At 44.9% G+C, this 20732-nt stretch overlaps 1 protein-coding gene across 1 annotated transcript; it reads right to left on the reverse strand.

Moving 5' to 3' along the window:
• Positions 1-166: 166 nt before the first annotated feature.
• On the reverse strand, positions 167-20600 carry LOC104686115 (coagulation factor X). The gene is made up of 15 exons (XM_039555695.1): positions 20350-20600; positions 17984-18144; positions 16552-16576; positions 14235-14348; positions 13526-13666; positions 12664-12914; positions 11792-11909; positions 10463-11000; positions 8236-8257; positions 7365-7497; positions 5752-5865; positions 5044-5184; positions 3172-3422; positions 2299-2416; positions 167-1507 (listed from the first exon to the last, which is right to left on the reverse strand). Exons 1-15 carry the CDS (start codon positions 20417-20419, stop codon positions 966-968), a joined length of 2739 nt encoding a protein of 912 aa, XP_039411629.1. The 5' UTR covers positions 20420-20600; the 3' UTR covers positions 167-965.
• Positions 20601-20732: the final 132 nt, after the last annotated feature.

Below are 20732 nucleotides of genomic sequence, written 5' to 3' on the forward strand. Positions count from 1 at the left end.
AAGAAGTAGCAGGTATCTAATGAAGTTCCTCAGAGAAGAGGGGAGCATTAGAGATTGCAGGAGCCTTGGAAAACCCACCAGGATGGTTTGTTATGGGGAGAGCACACAATGGATAGAGGCTGATGGGGCTGGGCTTGTTAGGACAAAAAACCCAAAAAACAAGAACAAAAAAGGAAGAATGTTTTATTTCAAATGCTGGTATACATCAGTATCACACCTAACAGAAACACCTAGAACAATACCTGTGCAAGGAGCTTTCCAAATGTCAGCCATACAAAATCCAGAACAAGATACAGAAAACGGCGACCATACACATATATTTTTTCTGATGAGCAGAGTGTTCAAATTAAACTGAAGTGAAGCACAATCCTTATAAAGCAAAACCCCTTTATAATGAGCTGATTGTGATCTGAGCAGGCCATTTTGTGGCACATGTGGTTATTTAGCATCACACTTTGAAAAATTAGTTGTGTCTCAGCTTTTGCCACGCAAGATCCCCGCTCCCTTATTCTTCTGAACACATCTGAAGGTAGAAGCTAAACAACTCCAGCAAGGACGAACTCCCTGCTGAGCCAGGTGGCTGCAGTATGAGGATTAACTGAGTCCTGTCCTTCCTGCTTTCATCACAACTAGTGAATGTTCATAACATGTTTAGGAGCCTCTGGCAGGAGCACTCGTGTCAACAGACAGGCACCAAAATGGCCATTGAAAAATAATTAAAAGAAGCCAAAGACCCCGCTGAGCAGCCATTTGGTTTGGGGGAATTCCCTCATTCAACCAGCTCCAAACACCACCACAGTCCACAGAGATGTGCTTTAAAGCCAGCAATAACACAAATGGAAGCAGCACCATAACTTCACGGAATCGGATCTCAAAATGGGCTTAGCAGATGCGGGACAAAAAAAGGTTCCATTTCCCATCCTGCACCTTGGCAGCTAACACAAGGATCAAGGGACACACCACCTCTACATATTCATGACCGTTTTTACCCAACGCAAGAACCGGGACAGCTTGGTATAGACACCATATTTGCCTTTCCTTGCACATCCTTCGCCCCAGCTAACAATCCCAGTAACAAAATAAGTATCCTTATACCTGGTCACATGGGGGCCACCACTGTCTCCTTGGCAAGCATCTTTTTGCTCTGTGTCATAACCAGCACAGAACATGTTCTCAGTTATCACAAAGTTAGTGGATTGCTTGCAGGTGCTCCTATTAACATAGGGGACTTCAAGCACCTTCAGTTTTTTTGGGAGTTGTCCGCCATCAAATTCACGCCCAAAGCCGCTAACTCTCCCAGATCTTTGGGTCATCAGAACTTCATTAGCAAAGTCTGCTTTGGGGAGACACGCTGCCACGACGTACTCCGAAAACATGACAGGTTCCTTCAGCTTTAATAAGGCGATGTCATTATCATAAGTCTCAGCAACAAATTTAGAGTGAACAAATATTTTGTCCACAGTATGCATTGTTTCAGACTGTTCTTTCTTCTCTCTGTCCACTTCACCTGTACAAGAGTATTAAAAGGGTCAATAATGTGCAGAAAGTGTAAGAATTTAAGAACAACCTTGACAGAGGCAAAGAGTAGCATATTCATTCTGAGCACTTGGCCCAAGGCCTCAGACCACACATAGAAACTGTAAACAGGTATGGCAATATTTCTTAGTGGCAACTGGATTGGCTTTGGTCCTGAGATTTGGCCTATGGAGATTTTTGTACCAGTTCACATAAAAGCACAAGCTGATTCAGCTAGACTAATGCAACTTTGTGTGGAAGCACTTGCAGGAGCTTGAGCCTGGCTTAGAGAAGAGCCCGTGGTCTGGGTCAAGACTACAACAGTGACAAGATAAGGCTGGGTTGATCCTGTGTCCTGGCTCAAAAGTGAAGCAATGATAAATCTGAGTTTGTTCTTTTGTGCTCTATTCAATGGGCCATAGCTTTCCTGAGTGTTCCTGCAGGAACAAATGTGGATGCTTCAGAAGCACCAGGATTGATAAGCTTCCTGCAGAAGCACTGCTCTGCTGAACACATTGATAGCCAACATTTCTAGAACATTTGACCTTAATCACTTCCACCTAGCTGGCAGAGAAGAACAACAGGCACCACTATCACCTTCCACATCAGCTGCCCCTGTTCTTACAAAGCAGGATGCTCACAATAACAAGACAATCTAAAAAGCAGCAAAAAGGTAACAAACCTTAATGAATCACGAGTGCATCTCATGGGAGGTTTAGAGCACAGAAGGTTAGGCACAACAGATACTCCCACCTCACAGGAGTAAATTAAATAATCGCTTACCAACAACAACTTTGATTTCTTTGGATTGGTTTATGCAATGAGCTGCAGTAAGTACAAAATTTTCATTCAGAATAGTTCCACCACAAAACTCTTCTCCTTCCTCGTTTAACAGAACAGCCTGTGAAGCAAAAAGGGTAAGGGCAGAAGGAAGAAGTGCAGTTGAATGGCGATCAGCTACACACAGGTAACTGATTTCTCTGTGCACCACAGAGATGCTTCTTACTGCAACATGTACGTGGCCCTCCAGGTCTCCCCTAATATTGCATTCACAGGTGCAGGGGCCACAGATTGACGCCTACTGCTACAGAGTCTCAACTGTCTTCTTGTGAAGTTAACATTTGGCTTCCATGTTACCTCACTCCCAATGCTGAGTAATGTCCCTTAGGGCCCTGACTGACTGAGCAGGCGGAGTGCAGACTCTGGATCACCTCACGCCTTGGACTTACCTCCCCAAAGAATGTCCCAAATACAGGAATTCATTTTGGCTGGTCCAAACTCAAGAGTAAAACTGAGGCTGAGGGTGTTATTTGTCAAGCAAAATGCCTGCTTTATCTGCTTTATCACCCCGCTCTCGGGGGTGCTGCCTGAGTGGACGGTCTCAGACAGAACCAAAATGTAACCTGCAAAAATGGCCTGGGAGGCCAGCATGACCCCAAAATCCTCTCTGGTCTAAAATGGCACAAAGTCTTTTGTTTTGATACTGTGAGGCTGCAGTTTGCAGAACCGCACATCCAATTGCCCAGGGTCACACAGTTCAGCTACGCCTCGCTGCCACTGGCACGTGACATGGCCAACCAGCTGGAAGGAGCCACTGCTCCCCTTCCCTCAGAGACACGCTCTGACCACATGCAGGGCAAAACTCCCACCATTTACCTGCCACGGGCATTGGCCAGGAAGACACTCATCCCCACCTACTATCCTGGTATCGACATTTGGATTCCTGCTGTTTGTTCTGTTGTCAGGCTGAGGGGTTGGGCTTTCTGTGGTAATTACAAAGTCCTCCTCTGTGCTTGTTTCATTTGTGGGGAGGCCTTCTTGATCACTCGTTCCATTGCTATAGTCAGCGGGTAAAAGAACAGACCTTTTTTTCCTTGTCACAAAAACTTTTCCACAGGGGTATTTTACTGTAAAGAGAAGAACATTAAAATTGGAGATGGAGGGAACACCAGCACAAGAAGAAACTTCTTGGAAATACCATCTCACAACATATAGTGCAGCTTCCTTGTTTTCCAAACAATAGCAAAGTCTTGGCACATGCAACAAAGGAAAAAGATTATATGGTTTGAAAAATGAATGCTATTTTCTCATCATGAAACTTCTCCTTCACCTTCCATCTCATGACAATGTTATGAAAGTACTTAATACATCATCTTCAATTATTTACATTGATATATTCATGTAGTTCCTCTTAATAAAATGTTCTTAATTTGGAAACTGAGTGAAGTGCTTTATTTTAGGAATAGTATGGCTAATGACAGCAATTTACTATTAGCTATAAAGGATATAAAACCTGACATGATGTCTAAATGGTTGACTTACTCCTCCCCTGTGGTATTTTGAAATAAAACAAAACTGTCCATATGTACATAGCGCTAATCATAATTACCCAATCTCTTCAGTTACTAGTTGATAAGCTTAACTGCAATCTAAAGTATGATTATTTTGCGAGCTGCTCTTTTGTATGGCCTGTAAGTGTTTATGTAAAGGAGATCGTACTGTGATCACTTTTCTCAGTGTGTCCTCACCTTGAGTGCCATGTACAGGTTTTGGTGTCTAAATATATGAAAGATATAAAGCTCTTAGAGAGTGTCCAAAGGAGGGCAACAAAGATGGTGAAGGGCCTTGAGGGGAAGCTGTGTGAGGAGCGGCTGAGGTCACTTGGTCTGTTCAGCCTGGAGAAGAGGAGACTGAGAGGAGACCCCATTGCAGTTACAACTTCCTCCTGAGGGGAAGAGGAGGGACAGGCACTGATCTCTTCTCTGTGGTGACCAGGGAAAGGACACAGAATCACAGAATCCTTTTGGCTGAAAAAGACCTCCAAGATCATTGAGTCCAACATTTGACAGATCATTACCTTGTTACTCAGACTATAGCTCCAAGTGCCATATCCAGTTGTTTCTTGAAAATCTCCAGGGATGGTGACCCCACCACTTCCCTGGGCAGTCCATTCCATTTCTGGACAGCCCTTTCCATGAAGAAACCTGAGAAAATGGCAGGATGTTGTGTCAGGGGAGGTTTAGGTTGGATATTAGAAAAAGATTCTTCACCCGGAGGGTGGTTGTGCAGTTGAACAGGTTCCTCATGGAAATGGTCAAGGCCCCAAACCTGACAGACTTCAAGAAGTGTTTGGACAACACTTTCAGGCACATGGAGCTATTCTTGGGGCAGTCTAGTAAAAGACCAGGAGCTGGACTTTGATGATCATTGAGGATCCTTTTCAAAGCAGGGTATTTTGTGAGTCTAAGAATTTTTGATTCTCTTGATAACAGCGTAATTTACTCTGAGAGGCCTCACTGAGAGGCACCTTGCAAAGGGTCCAAATCACCTAGATTTTGATCCAATCCAGCACAGCACCTCACAGATGGAAGGCTTTGGAAATACAAATCACTTGGCCTCACTGCTGAGTCTGTGTCATGTAGGATACTGGTGGTTCAAAAGACATTCTTCAGCTGTGAATCGAGACATCCCTCAACACTGAAAGAAGCCTCACCACCATTGCTATTGGTTTATCTCATGGCTTCTTACCTTTTGAGACACAGTGTTTGCCATCCTCTGCTAGAACATACCCATCTGCACAGGAACACAATACATCCTTCGGCCCATCTCTTTTGACAGTGCAGAACTGCTCACAGTCTCCGTTGTTTATTCTGCAGAACTTTGGTATGACTATAAAAGAGATGGTGGGAGAAAAGGTGTACATAAACACTGACTTCACAGAAGGTCGGGGAGTTCCCCAAAACAAAACACACTCTTTAAAAGGGATCTTTATCTCCATCTGCCAAGCACCTGAAGCACCTTTCAGGAATAATGTGAGCGCTGAACATCAGCTTGTGCCTTACAAAGCAGCCACCTCCAGCACACAGAAAGTACTTGCCGAGTCCAAGTGGGCTCAGTGGCCATGGCATGGTGAGCTTAGAAAAGCAGAGACAAATTGTCAGGGGAAGAATGAACAAACCACTAACAGAGAACACAATCGTGTAAATCCTCACACGATTCTCCCTCCTGCCCTAAAAAACTCAACTCCTCATCACCCACCTTGGTCCTGGGACTGAACTTCAGTTCCACACTCCCACTCTTACTTCTGGGCTAATGATACCCCCTCCAGTGGCAATGTCATGGTGGTAGCTCTATGCCACACAAGCGAGACTCAGGAAGGATCTCCATGCAAAACATGCTTCCTTGTAAAGCTCCCTGGGAAGTTCACCGCCACAGTTCTCTAAAGCAGAAACTTACCAAATTCACAATTCTTGCCTTGATAACCATCCAAGCATGAGCAGGTGTAGGAACCAATTCCATCTTTACAGTGGCCACCATAGTGACAAGGATTTGAGCTGCACTGGTTCCCATCTACAAAAACAAACCAAAACCCAAATTGTTGTAGGTGTGCAAGCATTTTCAGTGAACACGGAAGGGCTGTTAGTTTTCTTAAGCCATCTTTCATCCTTCCTTTTAAAAGATAGGTCCTGTGAGCTGCCACATTCCAGATGGAACAAACAGTATAAATGCAATCATTCCTAACCTGCAAAGATTCATCTACATATCCTCAGTTTTGCAATCTCTTTTTGGTGGCCACTCTATGACGGTGTGTACACAAACATTTTTTTTGTGGGAAGGTAAAGTTATACATAGTGGTCAGAGTCTACATAATTTACAGTGAATTCTGTAAAACCAGACAGGACATTTCTACATTGCAACTACTGGCTAAAAACCATCAACTTTTGTTTCATTAAAGGTCATCTCAGGCCTTGTGCATGTCTTTTGTCTGCAGAGCTGTTCATTTAATGACACACATACCAGTATATTAAACAGAAGATAATAAAGCCCCCAAACTTTACAAAACCCTGCCAAATTCACACAAGGGGGCAAAACTTCTGTTTTGGACTGTTTAGAGCACCAAAATTTCTCCACTGTATCCACTGAGGTACGAGCTTGAGCTTCAAGTTATTACCTCTCACCTCACACTGCCCACATCTGTGCTGGCATCTCAAGTTCTGCAGCCTTTCTTCCTTTCCCGGCCACAGCTGGTTGACCTGACTCCAGGGCCCCAGCCACACATATCTCATAAACTCAGTTACATGGAGAACAGGGAGGTAACTCTGCATTTGGAGACACATTTCATGCAGCAGCCTTCCTCCCACCCCATCTCATTCCTTTTCTGATGCTCACTGACTGACATGGTCTTTCCCATTTCGTGCTCTCCTGCAAAAAAGGCGTTCCCCCCTCTCACTTGTTCTCTGGGATGCACTGTTTCATAAAAAGTAGGATATCCAGCAAAGTGACCCTTGTTTAATAATTCATTGCTATAGACAAGACAAATTTTAAATTTCTATATTTTACCACCTGTTCTACCTCTGTTTGGAGTAGGGTCAGAATAGCTGGGACAATTTATTTTATCAAGTACAGCTGTAATGTTTGTGTGGGAATTAAGAAAATCAGAGCGAATAATGGGTAGGGTTCTTGTTCCCCTCTGCACAGTTAAATATGGTGGGTATCATTTTGTCCCTCAGCAGCTTACAAATGGAAAGTAAGGATTATTTAGTGATCACATTTCTTGAGAATATGAAAAATAGCCCATTACTTGTGCTGTGCTTTTGAAAACACTACATGTTGACATACTGACCCCATAATTTACACTGACATAATTGTCAGTCCAAAATGGTATTCCCCATGTGCCTGAGCCCTGGATCTCATTCCACTGCAGCTGGCAAAAAGAACCAAGGTGGGTGAGACAGCAAAGCTACTGGCTGTTCACTCATGCCCCCTGCCTTGCAAAGCAAAAATATTGACAACTACCTGTGTGGTTTAGGCAAAGCAGCACAAAGCCAAGTTAAAGCAAACGTCTCTACCTGTCTGCATCATCTGAAGGAAAAGGAGGACAACGGGAAGAAGCCACATTGTCCCGCGATGACCTGCCATGCCCATCCTCCGAGCTCTCTGCGCATCACCCACCGCTTTCTCGGCAGGGCTCTGGGGCAGCTGCTAAATGAGAAACACCACGGTGCAAAGGTCATTCACTCATGAGAAAACAAAACCTCTAGGAGCAAAGTCTGTACTCAACGTCACCATGGCACAGTGTTAAGACACAAAAAAAAAGTGAGTGTGCTGCAGCAGTGCCACCCTGATAGCTTTGTGCTGGCAGAGCACCTCTAGGAGGCTTTCCTCTGGAAATTTTGACAAAGCATCCCTAAGGCAGCTGGACTATTTGGGCAGCAAGGAGCTAGAGTAAGTGATGTGGCTCTTGCCCTTGTCCCAGGGAAGGCAAAACAACCAGAAACAGAGCTTTGTGCCTCCTGCAAGCTGGGCCAAAGCAGGAAGGCACCCAAGAAGAGAGGAGCAGATCAGGGCACAAAGTTTGCAGGCCTTGGCAAGCACATTGCACAGATGTTACCCACCAGCTCCATCACAAGCACCCGGACAGAGCACACTTCCCCAGATTCATCAATTTCCATCTTATTATGAATGTTGGGGGGTGGTGGGTTTTATGTGCTGTTTTCTCTTGGCCAAACCACTCCAAGGGAACAGCTCTTGACAGGGCACTGTGCTCTGGGAATCAGCCTATGGAAGACAATCCTGCAGGGTGAGTCACCTGTGCCAGGGAGCAGTACACAGGAAGCTTGTTCTTACCATGCTAGTGCAGGTCACAAAGCCATGATCCTAACAGTGACACTTTGCTTGCGTTGCTCACCTGGAAACACAGAAAACAGGGGCTGCAGAGACCTCCAGGGGCACCCAGTCCAGCCTACTGAGACAACAGGGGGTCAAGTTGACCTCTATTATAGTTTGGCATGTTTGCCAAGGCTCCAGGGAAGGAGCTATCTGGGAAGCTGCTTCCCGTTGGACACTGAGCCTGCTGCAGTGTGTTTTTTCTCCCATACTGTAGGATACCCCAACAAAAGGCAGCTTGCCCACATTTGCTCCTTAGGGCAGCCCCCATCGTGCTGCACACCTGACAGCTACTTACATCTCCCACTCTGGAAGACACCTGGCATCAGAGACTTCACTGCCCTCCTGGGAAAATCTACTGCAGGGCTTCTCTAGTCACAGGGCTTACTTACCATCCTTCTTTTCTTCCCTGAAGTCTCAGAACTGGCTTTTCCTTGAAGGCAGAAGAAGCATGAGCACTAGAGGGTAGCTTAGAACCTCTCTGCCTGCCGGCCTTGGTACAGGCATGGAGTACACGTCAGCTTTTGCCTAAGCCAGCTGTGGCTGCTCGTCAGGAAGAATTCTGGTATCTTAAAATCCACCAGTGTACTCAGCAGCTGTGTGCTGTACCCCTTTCCTGGATTTTGCAATCTGTTCAAATTTTGCTATGTGAAATTACTCCCAAATCCTTTGTCTACATTAAAAAAAAGTGTGCTTGAATTCCACCTTTTCTTGCAGGCCCTAGGGTTGGTTATGACCTTTGACAGGAGGCCCAGAGGCAAGCAGAGGTTTCACTCATGTCCTCTCAGCATGGCAGAGATGCTGGCACACAAAAAGCAATGGCCATCAAGTGATGCCTTTGGCTGCCTCAGCACCATTGCAGCCCAGTCTGTGTTTTGCTTCAGTCCTTAAGCTCCACTGAAGTAGAAGAAAGCCCTCAGCAAGAGTATGTAAACGGGATTTGGGTAGGACCCAGACCTCAGGTTTTCCGTTGAAGAGGGATCTTTCACCCTGATTGAGCACAAGGCAGAATACGAGAGGGACAAAGGATTTGAACAGGAATCCAGGGCACAGAAGAACTCAGGGAACAAACATTGCTGAATAAACACTGAAGCAAGCCCACTGAGGAGTTATAGAGGTCAAGACCATCACGCTGGGGTAACTGACCTGCCCACTCACCTTCCTGCCCACAGTTAGTGCTGACTGCAGCAATACTTGCTGTTTGCAAAGTTGTATTTTGAGTTTGTCAGCCTGCTTTGCTCACAGCACCTGCTACATGAAATGAACCAGTACCAGCTCAAACCCTGAGAAAGAAGTAGCAGGTATCTAATGAAGTTCCTCAGAGAAGAGGGGAGCATTAGAGATTGCAGGAGCCTTGGAAAACCCACCAGGATGGTTTGTTATGGGGAGAGCACACAATGGATAGAGGCTGATGGGGCTGGGCTTGTTAGGACAAAAAACCCAAAAAACAAGGACAAAAAACCCAAAAAACAAGAACAAAAAAGGAAGAATGTTTTATTTCAAATGCTGGTATACATCAGTATCACACCTAACAGAAACACCTAGAACAATACCTGTGCAAGGAGCTTTCCAAATGTCAGCCATACAAAATCCAGAACAAGATACAGAAAACGGCGACCATACACATATATTTTTTCTGATGAGCAGAGTGTTCAAATTAAACTGAAGTGAAGCACAATCCTTATAAAGCAAAACCCCTTTATAATGAGCTGATTGTGATCTGAGCAGGCCATTTTGTGGCACATGTGGTTATTTAGCATCACACTTTGAAAAATTAGTTGTGTCTCAGCTTTTGCCACGCAAGATCCCCCGCTCCCTTATTCTTCTGAACACATCTGAAGGTAGAAGCTAAACAACTCCAGCAAGGACGAACTCCCTGCTGAGCCAGGTGGCTGCAGTATGAGGATTAACTGAGTCCTGTCCTTCCTGCTTTCATCACAACTAGTGAATGTTCATAACATGTTTAGGAGCCTCTGGCAGGAGCACTCGTGTCAACAGACAGGCACCAAAATGGCCATTGAAAAATAATTAAAAGAAGCCAAAGACCCCGCTGAGCAGCCATTTGGTTTGGGGGAATTCCCTCATTCAACCAGCTCCAAACACCACCACAGTCCACAGAGATGTGCTTTAAAGCCAGCAATAACACAAATGGAAGCAGCACCATAACTTCACGGAATCGGATCTCAAAATGGGCTTAGCAGATGCGGGACAAAAAAAGGTTCCATTTCCCATCCTGCACCTTGGCAGCTAACACAAGGATCAAGGGACACACCACCTCTACATATTCATGACCGTTTTTACCCAACGCAAGAACCGGGACAGCTTGGTATAGACACCATATTTGCCTTTCCTTGCACATCCTTCGCCCCAGCTAACAATCCCAGTAACAAAATAAGTATCCTTATACCTGGTCACATGGGGGCCACCACTGTCTCCTTGGCAAGCATCTTTTTGCTCTGTGTCATAACCAGCACAGAACATGTTCTCAGATATCACAAAGTTAGTGGATTGCTTGCAAGTGTTCCTATTAACATAGGGGACTTCAAGCACCTTCAGTTTTTTGGATTTTCGTCCGCCTTCAAATTCACGCCCAAAGCCGCTAACTCTCCCAGATCTTTGGGTCATCAGAACTTCATTAGCAAAGTCTGCTTTGGGGAGACACGCTGCCACGACGTACTCCGAAAACATGACAGGTTCCTTCAGCTTTAATAAGGCGATGTCATTATCATAAGTCTCAGCAACAAATTTAGAGTGAACAAATATTTTGTCCACAGTATGCATTGTTTCAGACTGTTCTTTCTTCTCTCTGTCCACTTCACCTGTACAAGAGTATTAAAAGGGTCAATAATGTGCAGAAAGTGTAAGAATTTAAGAACAACCTTGACAGAGGCAAAGAGTAGCATATTCATTCTGAGCACTTGGCCCAAGGCCTCAGACCACACATAGAAACTGTAAACAGGTATGGCAATATTTCTTAGTGGCAACTGGATTGGCTTTGGTCCTGAGATTTGGCCTATGGAGATTTTTGTACCAGTTCACATAAAAGCACAAGCTGATTCAGCTAGACTAATGCAACTTTGTGTGGAAGCACTTGCAGGAGCTTGAGCCTGGCTTAGAGAAGAGCCCGTGGTCTGGGTCAAGACTACAACAGTGACAAGATAAGGCTGGGTTGATCCTGTGTCCTGGCTCAAAAGTGAAGCAATGATAAATCTGAGTTTGTTCTTTTGTGCTCTATTCAATGGGCCATAGCTTTCCTGAGTGTTCCTGCAGGAACAAATGTGGATGCTTCAGAAGCACCAGGATTGATAAGCTTCCTGCAGAAGCACTGCTCTGCTGAACACATTGATAGCCAACATTTCTAGAACATTTGACCTTAATCACTTCCACCTAGCTGGCAGAGAAGAACAACAGGCACCACTATCACCTTCCACATCAGCTGCCCCTGTTCTTACAAAGCAGGATGCTCACAATAACAAGACAATCTAAAAAGCAGCAAAAAGGTAACAAACCTTAATGAATCACGAGTGCATCTCATGGGAGGTTTAGAGCACAGAAGGTTAGGCACAACAGATACTCCCACCTCACAGGAGTAAATTAAATAATCGCTTACCAACAACAACTTTGATTTCTTTGGATTGGTTTATGCAATGAGCTGCAGTAAGTATAAAATTTTCATTCAGAATAGTTCCACCACAAAACTCTTCTCCTTCCTCGTTTAACAGAACAGCCTGTGAAGCAAAAAGGGTAAGGGCAGAAGGAAGAAGTGCAGTTGAATGGCGATCAGCTACACACAGGTAACTGATTTCTCTGTGCACCACAGAGATGCTTCTTACTGCAACATGTACGTGGCCCTCCAGGTCTCCCCTAATATTGCATTCACAGGTGCAGGGGCCACAGATTGACGCCTACTGCTACAGAGTCTCAACTGTCTTCTTGTGAAGTTAACATTTGGCTTCCATGTTACCTCACTCCCAATGCTGAGTAATGTCCCTTAGGGCCCTGACTGACTGAGCAGGCGGAGTGCAGACTCTGGATCACCTCACGCCTTGGACTTACCTCCCCAAAGAATGTCCCAAATACAGGAATTCATTTTGGCTGGTCCAAACTCAAGAGTAAAACTGAGGCTGAGGGTGTATTTGTCAAGCAGAACGCCTGCTTTATCTGCTTTATCACCCCGCTCTCGGGGGTGCTGCCTGAGTGGACGGTCTCAGACAGAACCAAAATGTAACCTGCAAAAATGGCCTGGGAGGCCAGCATGACCCCAAAATCCTCTCTGGTCTAAAATGGCACAAAGTCTTTTGTTTTGACACTGTGAGGCTGCAGTTTGCAGAACCGCACATCCAATTGCCCAGGGTCACACAGTTCAGCTACGCCTCGCTGCCACTGGCACGTGACATGGCCAACCAGCTGGAAGGAGCCACTGCTCCCCTTCCCTCAGAGACACGCTCTGACCACATGCAGGGCAAAACTCCCACCATTTACCTGCCATGGGCATTGGCCAGGAAGACACTCATCCCCACCTACTATCCTGGTATCGACATTTGGATTCCTGCTGTTTGTTCTGTTGTCAGGCTGAGGGGTTGGGCTTTCTGTGGTAATTACAAAGTCCTCCTCTGTGCTTGTTTCATTTGTGGGGAGGCGTTCTTGATCACTCGTTCCATTGCTATAGTCAGCGGGTAAAAGAACAGACCTTTTTTTCCTTGTCACAAAAACTTTTCCACAAGGGTATTTTACTGTAAAGAAAAAAATGCTAAAATTGAAGATGGAGAGAAACACCACCATAAGTGAAAACTACTTGGAAACATCAAGGAAAAAGAGTGAAGTAACATGGCTCAAATGAGGAATTTGTTATTTTTATAAAGGATGTAAAGAACAACATCACGAGGCTATGTTTGACATCTCTGATCAGTTTTCTTGTAACTGGGCAAAAATGTGCAGGTGTAAGTAGCACTACATTTAACTATCTAATGTTGTCAGTTTCTATAATAAGAAAAATTTTGAAAAGAAATGTTCTGCAGGCTGCTATTTTATATGCATGTATGTATTTAAGAAAATGAGTTATTACTGCAATTAATTTTCTCTTGACAACAGCAGATTTACTCTGGTAATTTGCTTAGAGGCACCTTGCAAAGGGTCCAAATCACCTAGATTTTGATCCAATCCAGCACAGCACCTCACAAATGGAAGGCTTTGGAAATACAAATCACTTGTCCTCATTGCTGAGTCTGTGTCATGTAGGATACTGGTGGTTCAAAAGACATTCTTCAGCTGTGAATCGAGACATCCCTCAACACTGAAAGAAGCCTCACCACCATTGCTATTGGTTTATCTCGTGGCTTCTTACCTTTTGAGACACAGTGTTTGCCATCCTCTGCTAGAACATACCCATCTGCACAGGAACACAATACATCCTTCGGCCCATCTCTTTTGACAGTGCAGAACTGCTCACAGTCTCCGTTGTTTATTCTGCAGAACTTTGGTATGACTATAAAAGAGATGGTGGGAGAAAAGGTGTACATAAACACTGACTTCACAGAAGGTCGGGGAGTTCCCCAAAACAAAACACACTCTTTAAAAGGGATCTTTATCTCCATCTGCCAAGCACCTGAAGCACCTTTCAGGAATAATGTGAGCGCTGAACATCAGCTTGTGCCTTACAAAGCAGCCACCTCCAGCACACAGAAAGTACTTGCCGAGTCCAAGTGGGCTCAGTGGCCATGGCATGGTGAGCTTAGAAAAGCAGAGACAAATTGTCAGGGGAAGAATGAACAAACCACTAACAGAGAACACAATCGTGTAAATCCTCACACGATTCCTCCCTCCTGCCCTAAAAAACTCAACTCCTCATCACCCACCTTGGTCCTGGGACTGAACTTCAGTTCCACACTCCCACTCTTACTTCTGGGCTAATGATACCCCCTCCAGTGGCAATGTCATGGTGGTAGCTCTATGCCACACAAGCGAGACTCAGGAAGGATCTCCATGCAAAACATGCTTCCTTGTAAAGCTCCCTGGGAAGTTCACCGCCACAGTTCTCTAAAGCAGAAACTTACCAAATTCACAATTCTTGCCTTGATAACCATCCAAGCATGAGCAGGTGTAGGAACCAATTCCATCTTTACAGTGGCCACCATAGTGACAAGGATTTGAGCTGCACTGGTTCCCATCTACAAAAACAAACCAAAACCCAAATTGTTGTAGGTGTGCAAGCATTTTCAGTGAACACGGAAGGGCTGTTAGTTTTCTTAAGCCATCTTTCATCCTTCCTTTTAAAAGATAGGTCCTGTGAGCTGCCACATTCCAGATGGAACAAACAGTATAAATGCAATCATTCCTAACCTGCAAAGATTCATCTACATATCCTCAGTTTTGCAATCTCTTTTTGGTGGCCACTCTACGACGGTGTGTACACAAGCCTTTTTTTGTGGGAAGGTAAAGAGATTAGCTTAGTTGGTTAGAGCATGGTGCTAATATGGACAGGGTTGTGGATTTGATCCCTGTATGGGCCATTCATTTAAGGGTTGGACTCAATGATCTTCGTGGGTCCCTCCAAATCAGAATATTCTGTGATACTGTAATTGTGGTCAGCACATATATACAGTGAAGCCTGCAAGAGAAGAGGACATTTCTACATTGCAATTACTGCCTAAAGATATTGAACTTCTGGCCTCTTGCATTTCCTTATACTTTCTGCACTGTTTCATACAAAATGCAGGATATCCAGAAAAGTGATGCTCGATAATTTTCTGCTTTAGATAACATTATCTTATCCTCCTATTTCACCACCTGTTCTGCCCCTCTTCGGAGCCCCTGAAACAGCAATGCCCATAGTGGAAACAACATGCAAGAAACTACTCAACCTAAGGATACAGCATGCTCCCTCTGTGGTATTTCTGGACTGTGATCTCATCTGCTGCAGCTTTGTCTGCCACAGGGAACAATTACCAGGCTTTGTGTCCTGCACCCTTACATTAAGATTCCTTTTCTACCTGCATGTGGCCAAAACCAATAGCTCTCCAAATGCTCCAGCCATGGAGGCTCTGGAAACTGATGTCCCTTCCAGAGGGAAGGCAAGACCAACATTAACCAAAAAAAAGACAGACTCAAGGCCTCATCATAACTTCTGGTTTCTTCCTCCTCTGCAGTGCCATAGCATTCTATTCTGTAGTGATCTTACCTAAGCAGCATCCTAGTGTTAGAAAACACACTTATTTAGTCTTACCCTACACTGTAGCTGCAGCTGTGGTAATGAGTTTTATATCAATATTGCACAAATTGCATAATCCCCTACAAAAAAGGAAGCAAGAGCAAATTGTTCTAGTAACTTGGCTGAACGTAGCTGTGGTTTTCAATACTTCTGAACACCCATTAAGCATTTGAGGGCTGTGGTTTAAAAGGTATGAAAACTGACATTTTTGCTAAGAGCACTGGCACTGATATTCTGCTGCTTGTATTCTCATGAGAAAATGGTTTGAAATATTCCAATCCTGTTTACTGTAACACTGACACAGGGTTTGCTTGAAATTTCAGTCTGTAGGTTGCAGAGTTCATCCCCTGCTTAGAGGATTGTGAAAGTCTGTGTCTTCTTCATGGCAACTGTCTTGGTTTTTCTGCAGATTCCAAAACACAAAGCTGAGCTGTCTTTGGTCAACATTTTTGAGGTACTCCTCCTAGGGTGCAAACTGGACATATACTTTCTGGGGAACATGTTATCAAACACTAATACATTAAAAATCTGTTCCCACACAGTACTTACAAATACTAGAATCCTAAAAAATAAAACTCACATATTTAGATAAAAAAACAGAAAAGACTGTTAGGTAGTATTTGCTGATCTACTGGCATATTTTCCTTGAATACCAAACAGTTCTGTAAAAAACACATCCCACAAAATGCTCTATAACACTCTGGCATGGAAGGTGACAGGAAACCGGCAAGTGACTGTGCAATGCAATTTAACTTTGTGTTGGTTATAGCATTTAAGAGACATCCTTATCTGTGACTCTTTGCATCTTGAAAACACCCATCTGGGGATGCCCCTCTGAAAGAAAACTATCTGGCAGTCCCACACAGAGTTTCTGCTTCTCACTGTCCTTTGCATGCAAAGGACCACTGTTCTTTTTTTGAGAGGACAAAGGTCAGCCCAGCAACTGGAGACAGCTGAACCTTACCTTCAAATGAAGCGATTGGGTTCAAGTAACAGCAGGCAGTAAATCAGATTCCTTTTTCAGAGGAAACACAATGTGAGGGTGTCCCAGAGGGAAAAGAGAGGAAGCAAGGGAGCAGGAAGGGGTTACTTAAGACGTGCATCCTTTCAAACCTTGCAATAAAGAAGCTTAATCTTCTAAACAAACACAGATTGTTTCTTACCTACATAGATGTTCCAGAATTCCTCCTACAGGTAAGTGTGGGAAATGGGTAATAAAAGGAAATAGAGTTAGATAAAAATTACTGGAATCCTCAGAAAAATATTAGACTTTTCATACACAGGATATTTGCAGCTAACAATTATTAAAAGAAATATTTACAATATAGGTACATACAGTGCCTTGCAGCCCACCACTACCATTTAATAACTTAAAATCATATGATCCATATGGTGCCCAGCTTTACAGAAACAAGGCTCATGCATTTTTCAGAAATACCTGAACCTCCTTAGAGATTTCCCAGTGTGACTCACTCAGCATAAGCCACTTGATTTCTTGCATAACTATCTTTCCACCAGTTTTGACTGAATTCACTTATATTCCCATAATGTCAAATTCTCAGCCTCGATCTCCACCCCATACTCCCATCAATCAGGACCTCACAGATCCTGACATTTAAAATATTTTGTCTGATTTGTGTTCTCCTTTCTGTCTGCACTGAGGACTGCAGGATGCTGTATGTCCAAGACAGTGCTTTCCAGTGACATCTGGCCACCAGGCAGAACAGGCTGTGCCGGTTCTGTTATAGGTAAGTCAACATTCATGATCTGAAGTACACTGGCGATGCACCCGCGACTCCCCACCCAGGACACCTCAGGGCCACTCCAAGAATATTCTGGCCATCGAGTAATGCTAAAGAGAAGTGAATCTGGCCTTAGCTCCAGTTTCAGAGCAGTTCTAAACAGCCGCATAGCTACAGTCTATGTTTGCAATATCACCTTTTCTACTGACTCCAGGCCACACAGCTGCCCCATCTCTTTAACTTTCCCTTGAGCTTGGGAACAAATCACATTTCTGTCTAAAGTTAAGCAAGCCATTGGGGTAGGGCAGGTGACACAAGAGTCACACAAACTTCATTCCAATCAACATTGAGGCATTTAAGAACTGTTCACAGTACACATTCTCTCAATTCACATAAAGAGTGCTACAAAATTACAAGCAAAGCTGCTTGAAGTAAGTTCAGTTAAATTCCACCATGAAGTCCCATGTCAGCATTTGCCTTCTTAGACTTCCCATGGACTGCCTTGACCACAATCATGGCACTCAGCTATGTCACACAGATAGGCTGAACGTATTTCCAACACTGGGAGCAATAAAGCCATTGAAGGTCAAACAACTCTCAATGGCAATTAAACAGATCAGAACAGGTAAAAGAATGGAGGCTTTAACACGGGCTGGCCTTGCAAGAGCTAAATTAAGTCTGTTATGGGATGATAAATGCCTTAGCAATTCCACCCACAGTCAGTCACTATTTGTTCTTCATGTTAAGTGATTTGGAACAACTTGTGAGTTTTGATGACTAGCTCAAAGGACTTGAATAGTAATTTTAAAACAGGAAATATATAGACCTATGTTTAATATTAGTTCATCCTTACAGTTTTCTCCTGGTCTTCGAAAGCTTCTCTTGCTTCTTCTTTTGAGCAGCGCTCCTCATTGCACTCTCTTTCAATATTCCCTTTCTTCAATTCCTCGAAGAAAGAGTTAGCACGTTTTGCTCTTTCCAAGAACTTGTCAGCATTTTCTTTCTTGATGAATACTAGATAGCAGAGAAAAATGATACAGGCGGGTAACATTTGGTGGTGCAAAAGAGTCATGACAAATAAGTGAAGTAGAAACAAAGTCAAAACAGACCACAGCATCTGTACACAACATTACCTGTGAGGTTAGTCCTCACACAGGCTGATACATCCCAGGATCTCTCAGAGCAGTCTCTCTCTGAGAATCAGTAGCCTCAGAACAAAATGTAGGCCCCCAAAGTTCTCTCCTACTCTTTTGAATCTTGAAAATAAGAACATGCAGGTTGTCAATGAGGGCTTATATTACTGTTGCTCCTACTCAAGACTCAGTTTTGAATAGAATGACTTTCACTGAATGCTGGGGAGATTACATTCCTTGATTTGTTTTTAAAGCTGACCGCCAGGCAACACCACGTTGTATGTGTCTGCTCCATGGGCTTGTGTTGCAGAAACTAAATGCCACTCAAGAGGCAGCAATGAGTCTTCTAACAGATGGAAAAAGGCCATGTATGAGTTCTATGGCTCTTCACCACTCCAAATCCCACTGCACTGCCCTGGGATCTTCGTACCCTCTTGACAGGACCTCCCAATTGCCTGTAAAAATGTACCTGCCTTCCTGATATATGTGCATGGAGAGCTAAGGCAGCTACCTTATAAGATTTTACAAAGAGCAGAAGTATATGAATATCAGCTTTAGCAAGAAAGTACAGCCTTAAGTCAGTTTGCTGAGTTGTTTTATTTCTGAAAAGCTTGGTGTCACATCAGCCTGAAATCTGCTACCTTCAAGATTCAGGTAGCTGTTGATTTAAACTGGAGGATCAGAGACATTAAACTCATCTCAGGCACTTGCCTGTGTGAACAACAGCATTACTCTCCAGTGACTTGTGAACAACTTACCAGGCAGGAAGAATAAAAACAGCACTGGAGTCAATAAGTTGCCAACTACCCTGTAGAAAGTATATGTTGTAGGAAAGTGTGAAGAGTTTGGAATCTGGCATTTAATCAAATTCTGCCACCTGGAATTTACATTGAAAAAATACTTTCCAATCACAGGCTGGAGTGTGGAAGAGTGTCCTACAGATGAGACTTCAAGGACAATGGCTTATGATCATTGGGAGGCTTGCACATACCTTCTGGAGCATTCTCCATACAGTTTAATTCAATGATAAATAAACTTGCTAATAGTAATTATATACCCTAATATCCTCCAAGTGAGCACAGAGGAGACTTATTCTGCTTTCACTGAAATTGGTGGATCATCCACAGGGAGACAAATTCTATTTGTGTTATTTACATTAAGCAATCCCATGCCTAATTTGAAGCCCCACTTACTTTGAAAAGGCTCAAGGAAAGCTTACAGAAAGTGCTTTTAACTTGCAGCTCAGCAACTCTTAGTTCATTCACCCACTATCTTATTTGCCCTTAAATCCCTCTCTTCAGTGACAGGAAAGTGACAGGACACAGCCGGTGGGGTTATCACCTCCATATTCCTTTGCTTTCATGCCACCCACGTAAGCGGATGTTTTTGAAAACTTGACCTAGACCATTAGTCTTCTGAGGCTGCTCGTTCCTTTTCCCAAGCTCTCTGTCATGCTTCCTTCTTTAGAGACATCAAGGAGCAGCAGGCATTTGTCAGCTGAAGCAGGATTCCAGAAACATGCCAAAGACCTTGTTTTAAACCCCAAGCAGTCTGACTCATTGAAGGAAGAGTTAACAGCTTTGGAAAAGTCGCTTGCTGATGCTGCCTTGGACTTAGGCGTTGACCCTGGTGGCACAGAGGGCAGCGGGACCTGCTCCCCCCTGTGCCCTAGCCCCTCCACGGCCAAATGCATCCAACCAAGGCTTGGCCAGATTTCCCCTGACATACGAGAGCATCTCAGGCTGCGAGGGCAGCTGTCCTCCCGATGCGAACGACAGGCAATCCCATTTCCCTACCCCATCCCCGAGATGCCCGAGCAGCGCCCTGCCCCCGGTGTGCGGGGTCGGCACAGGTGCTGATAAGCCTTCAGCCGTGTGGAAACCGAACCCGCCGGGGAAGACGAGCCGTGGGGTGCCCCGCTCCCTTTCCCCGCCGCCGCGGCTCCTGCGACTCTCCCGGTGCGCGCCCCCGGCCCGCAGCATTGACCCGCCACCGGCGTTCACCCGGCAGCCCCTTGCCTCCCCCCGAAGACTGCCGGGAATGGGGAATCCCCCCTCCCGAAAACATGGGAAAGGAGCCGCCTTACCGCCTCCCTGAGCGCGGAGCTGGGCGGGCAGCGCGGCGCAGAGCAGGAGGAGCAGCAGGCGCCCGGCCATGGCAGCGCGGCGCGCCCGCGGATGCCACTCCCGGCACGGACGGACGGGACGGACGGGACGGACGGGAGCCGAAGTCTTCAACCCCTCGGGCGGGGTGAGACTGAAGCAGCGTTGCTTCACCCTGCCCAGAAATAGCGGAAGCGCCGGGACAGGGTGACAGCCTCGGCGGGATTTCTCAGTCGGGAGGGATGAGGCTTCTCTTCTTTTTGTTCTTTATTTTTTTAAAGCCCAAGGCAGCGTGGGGTTTGTTTTGCTTAGTTTTGAATGGCACCTTTTATTTTGGAGGAAGGGAAGTGAATCGTCCCCTGCACGA

The sequence above is a fragment of the Corvus cornix genome, chromosome 1 (genome assembly GCF_000738735.6).
Source record: "Corvus cornix cornix isolate S_Up_H32 chromosome 1, ASM73873v5, whole genome shotgun sequence".
Taxonomy (NCBI): domain Eukaryota; kingdom Metazoa; phylum Chordata; class Aves; order Passeriformes; family Corvidae; genus Corvus; species Corvus cornix.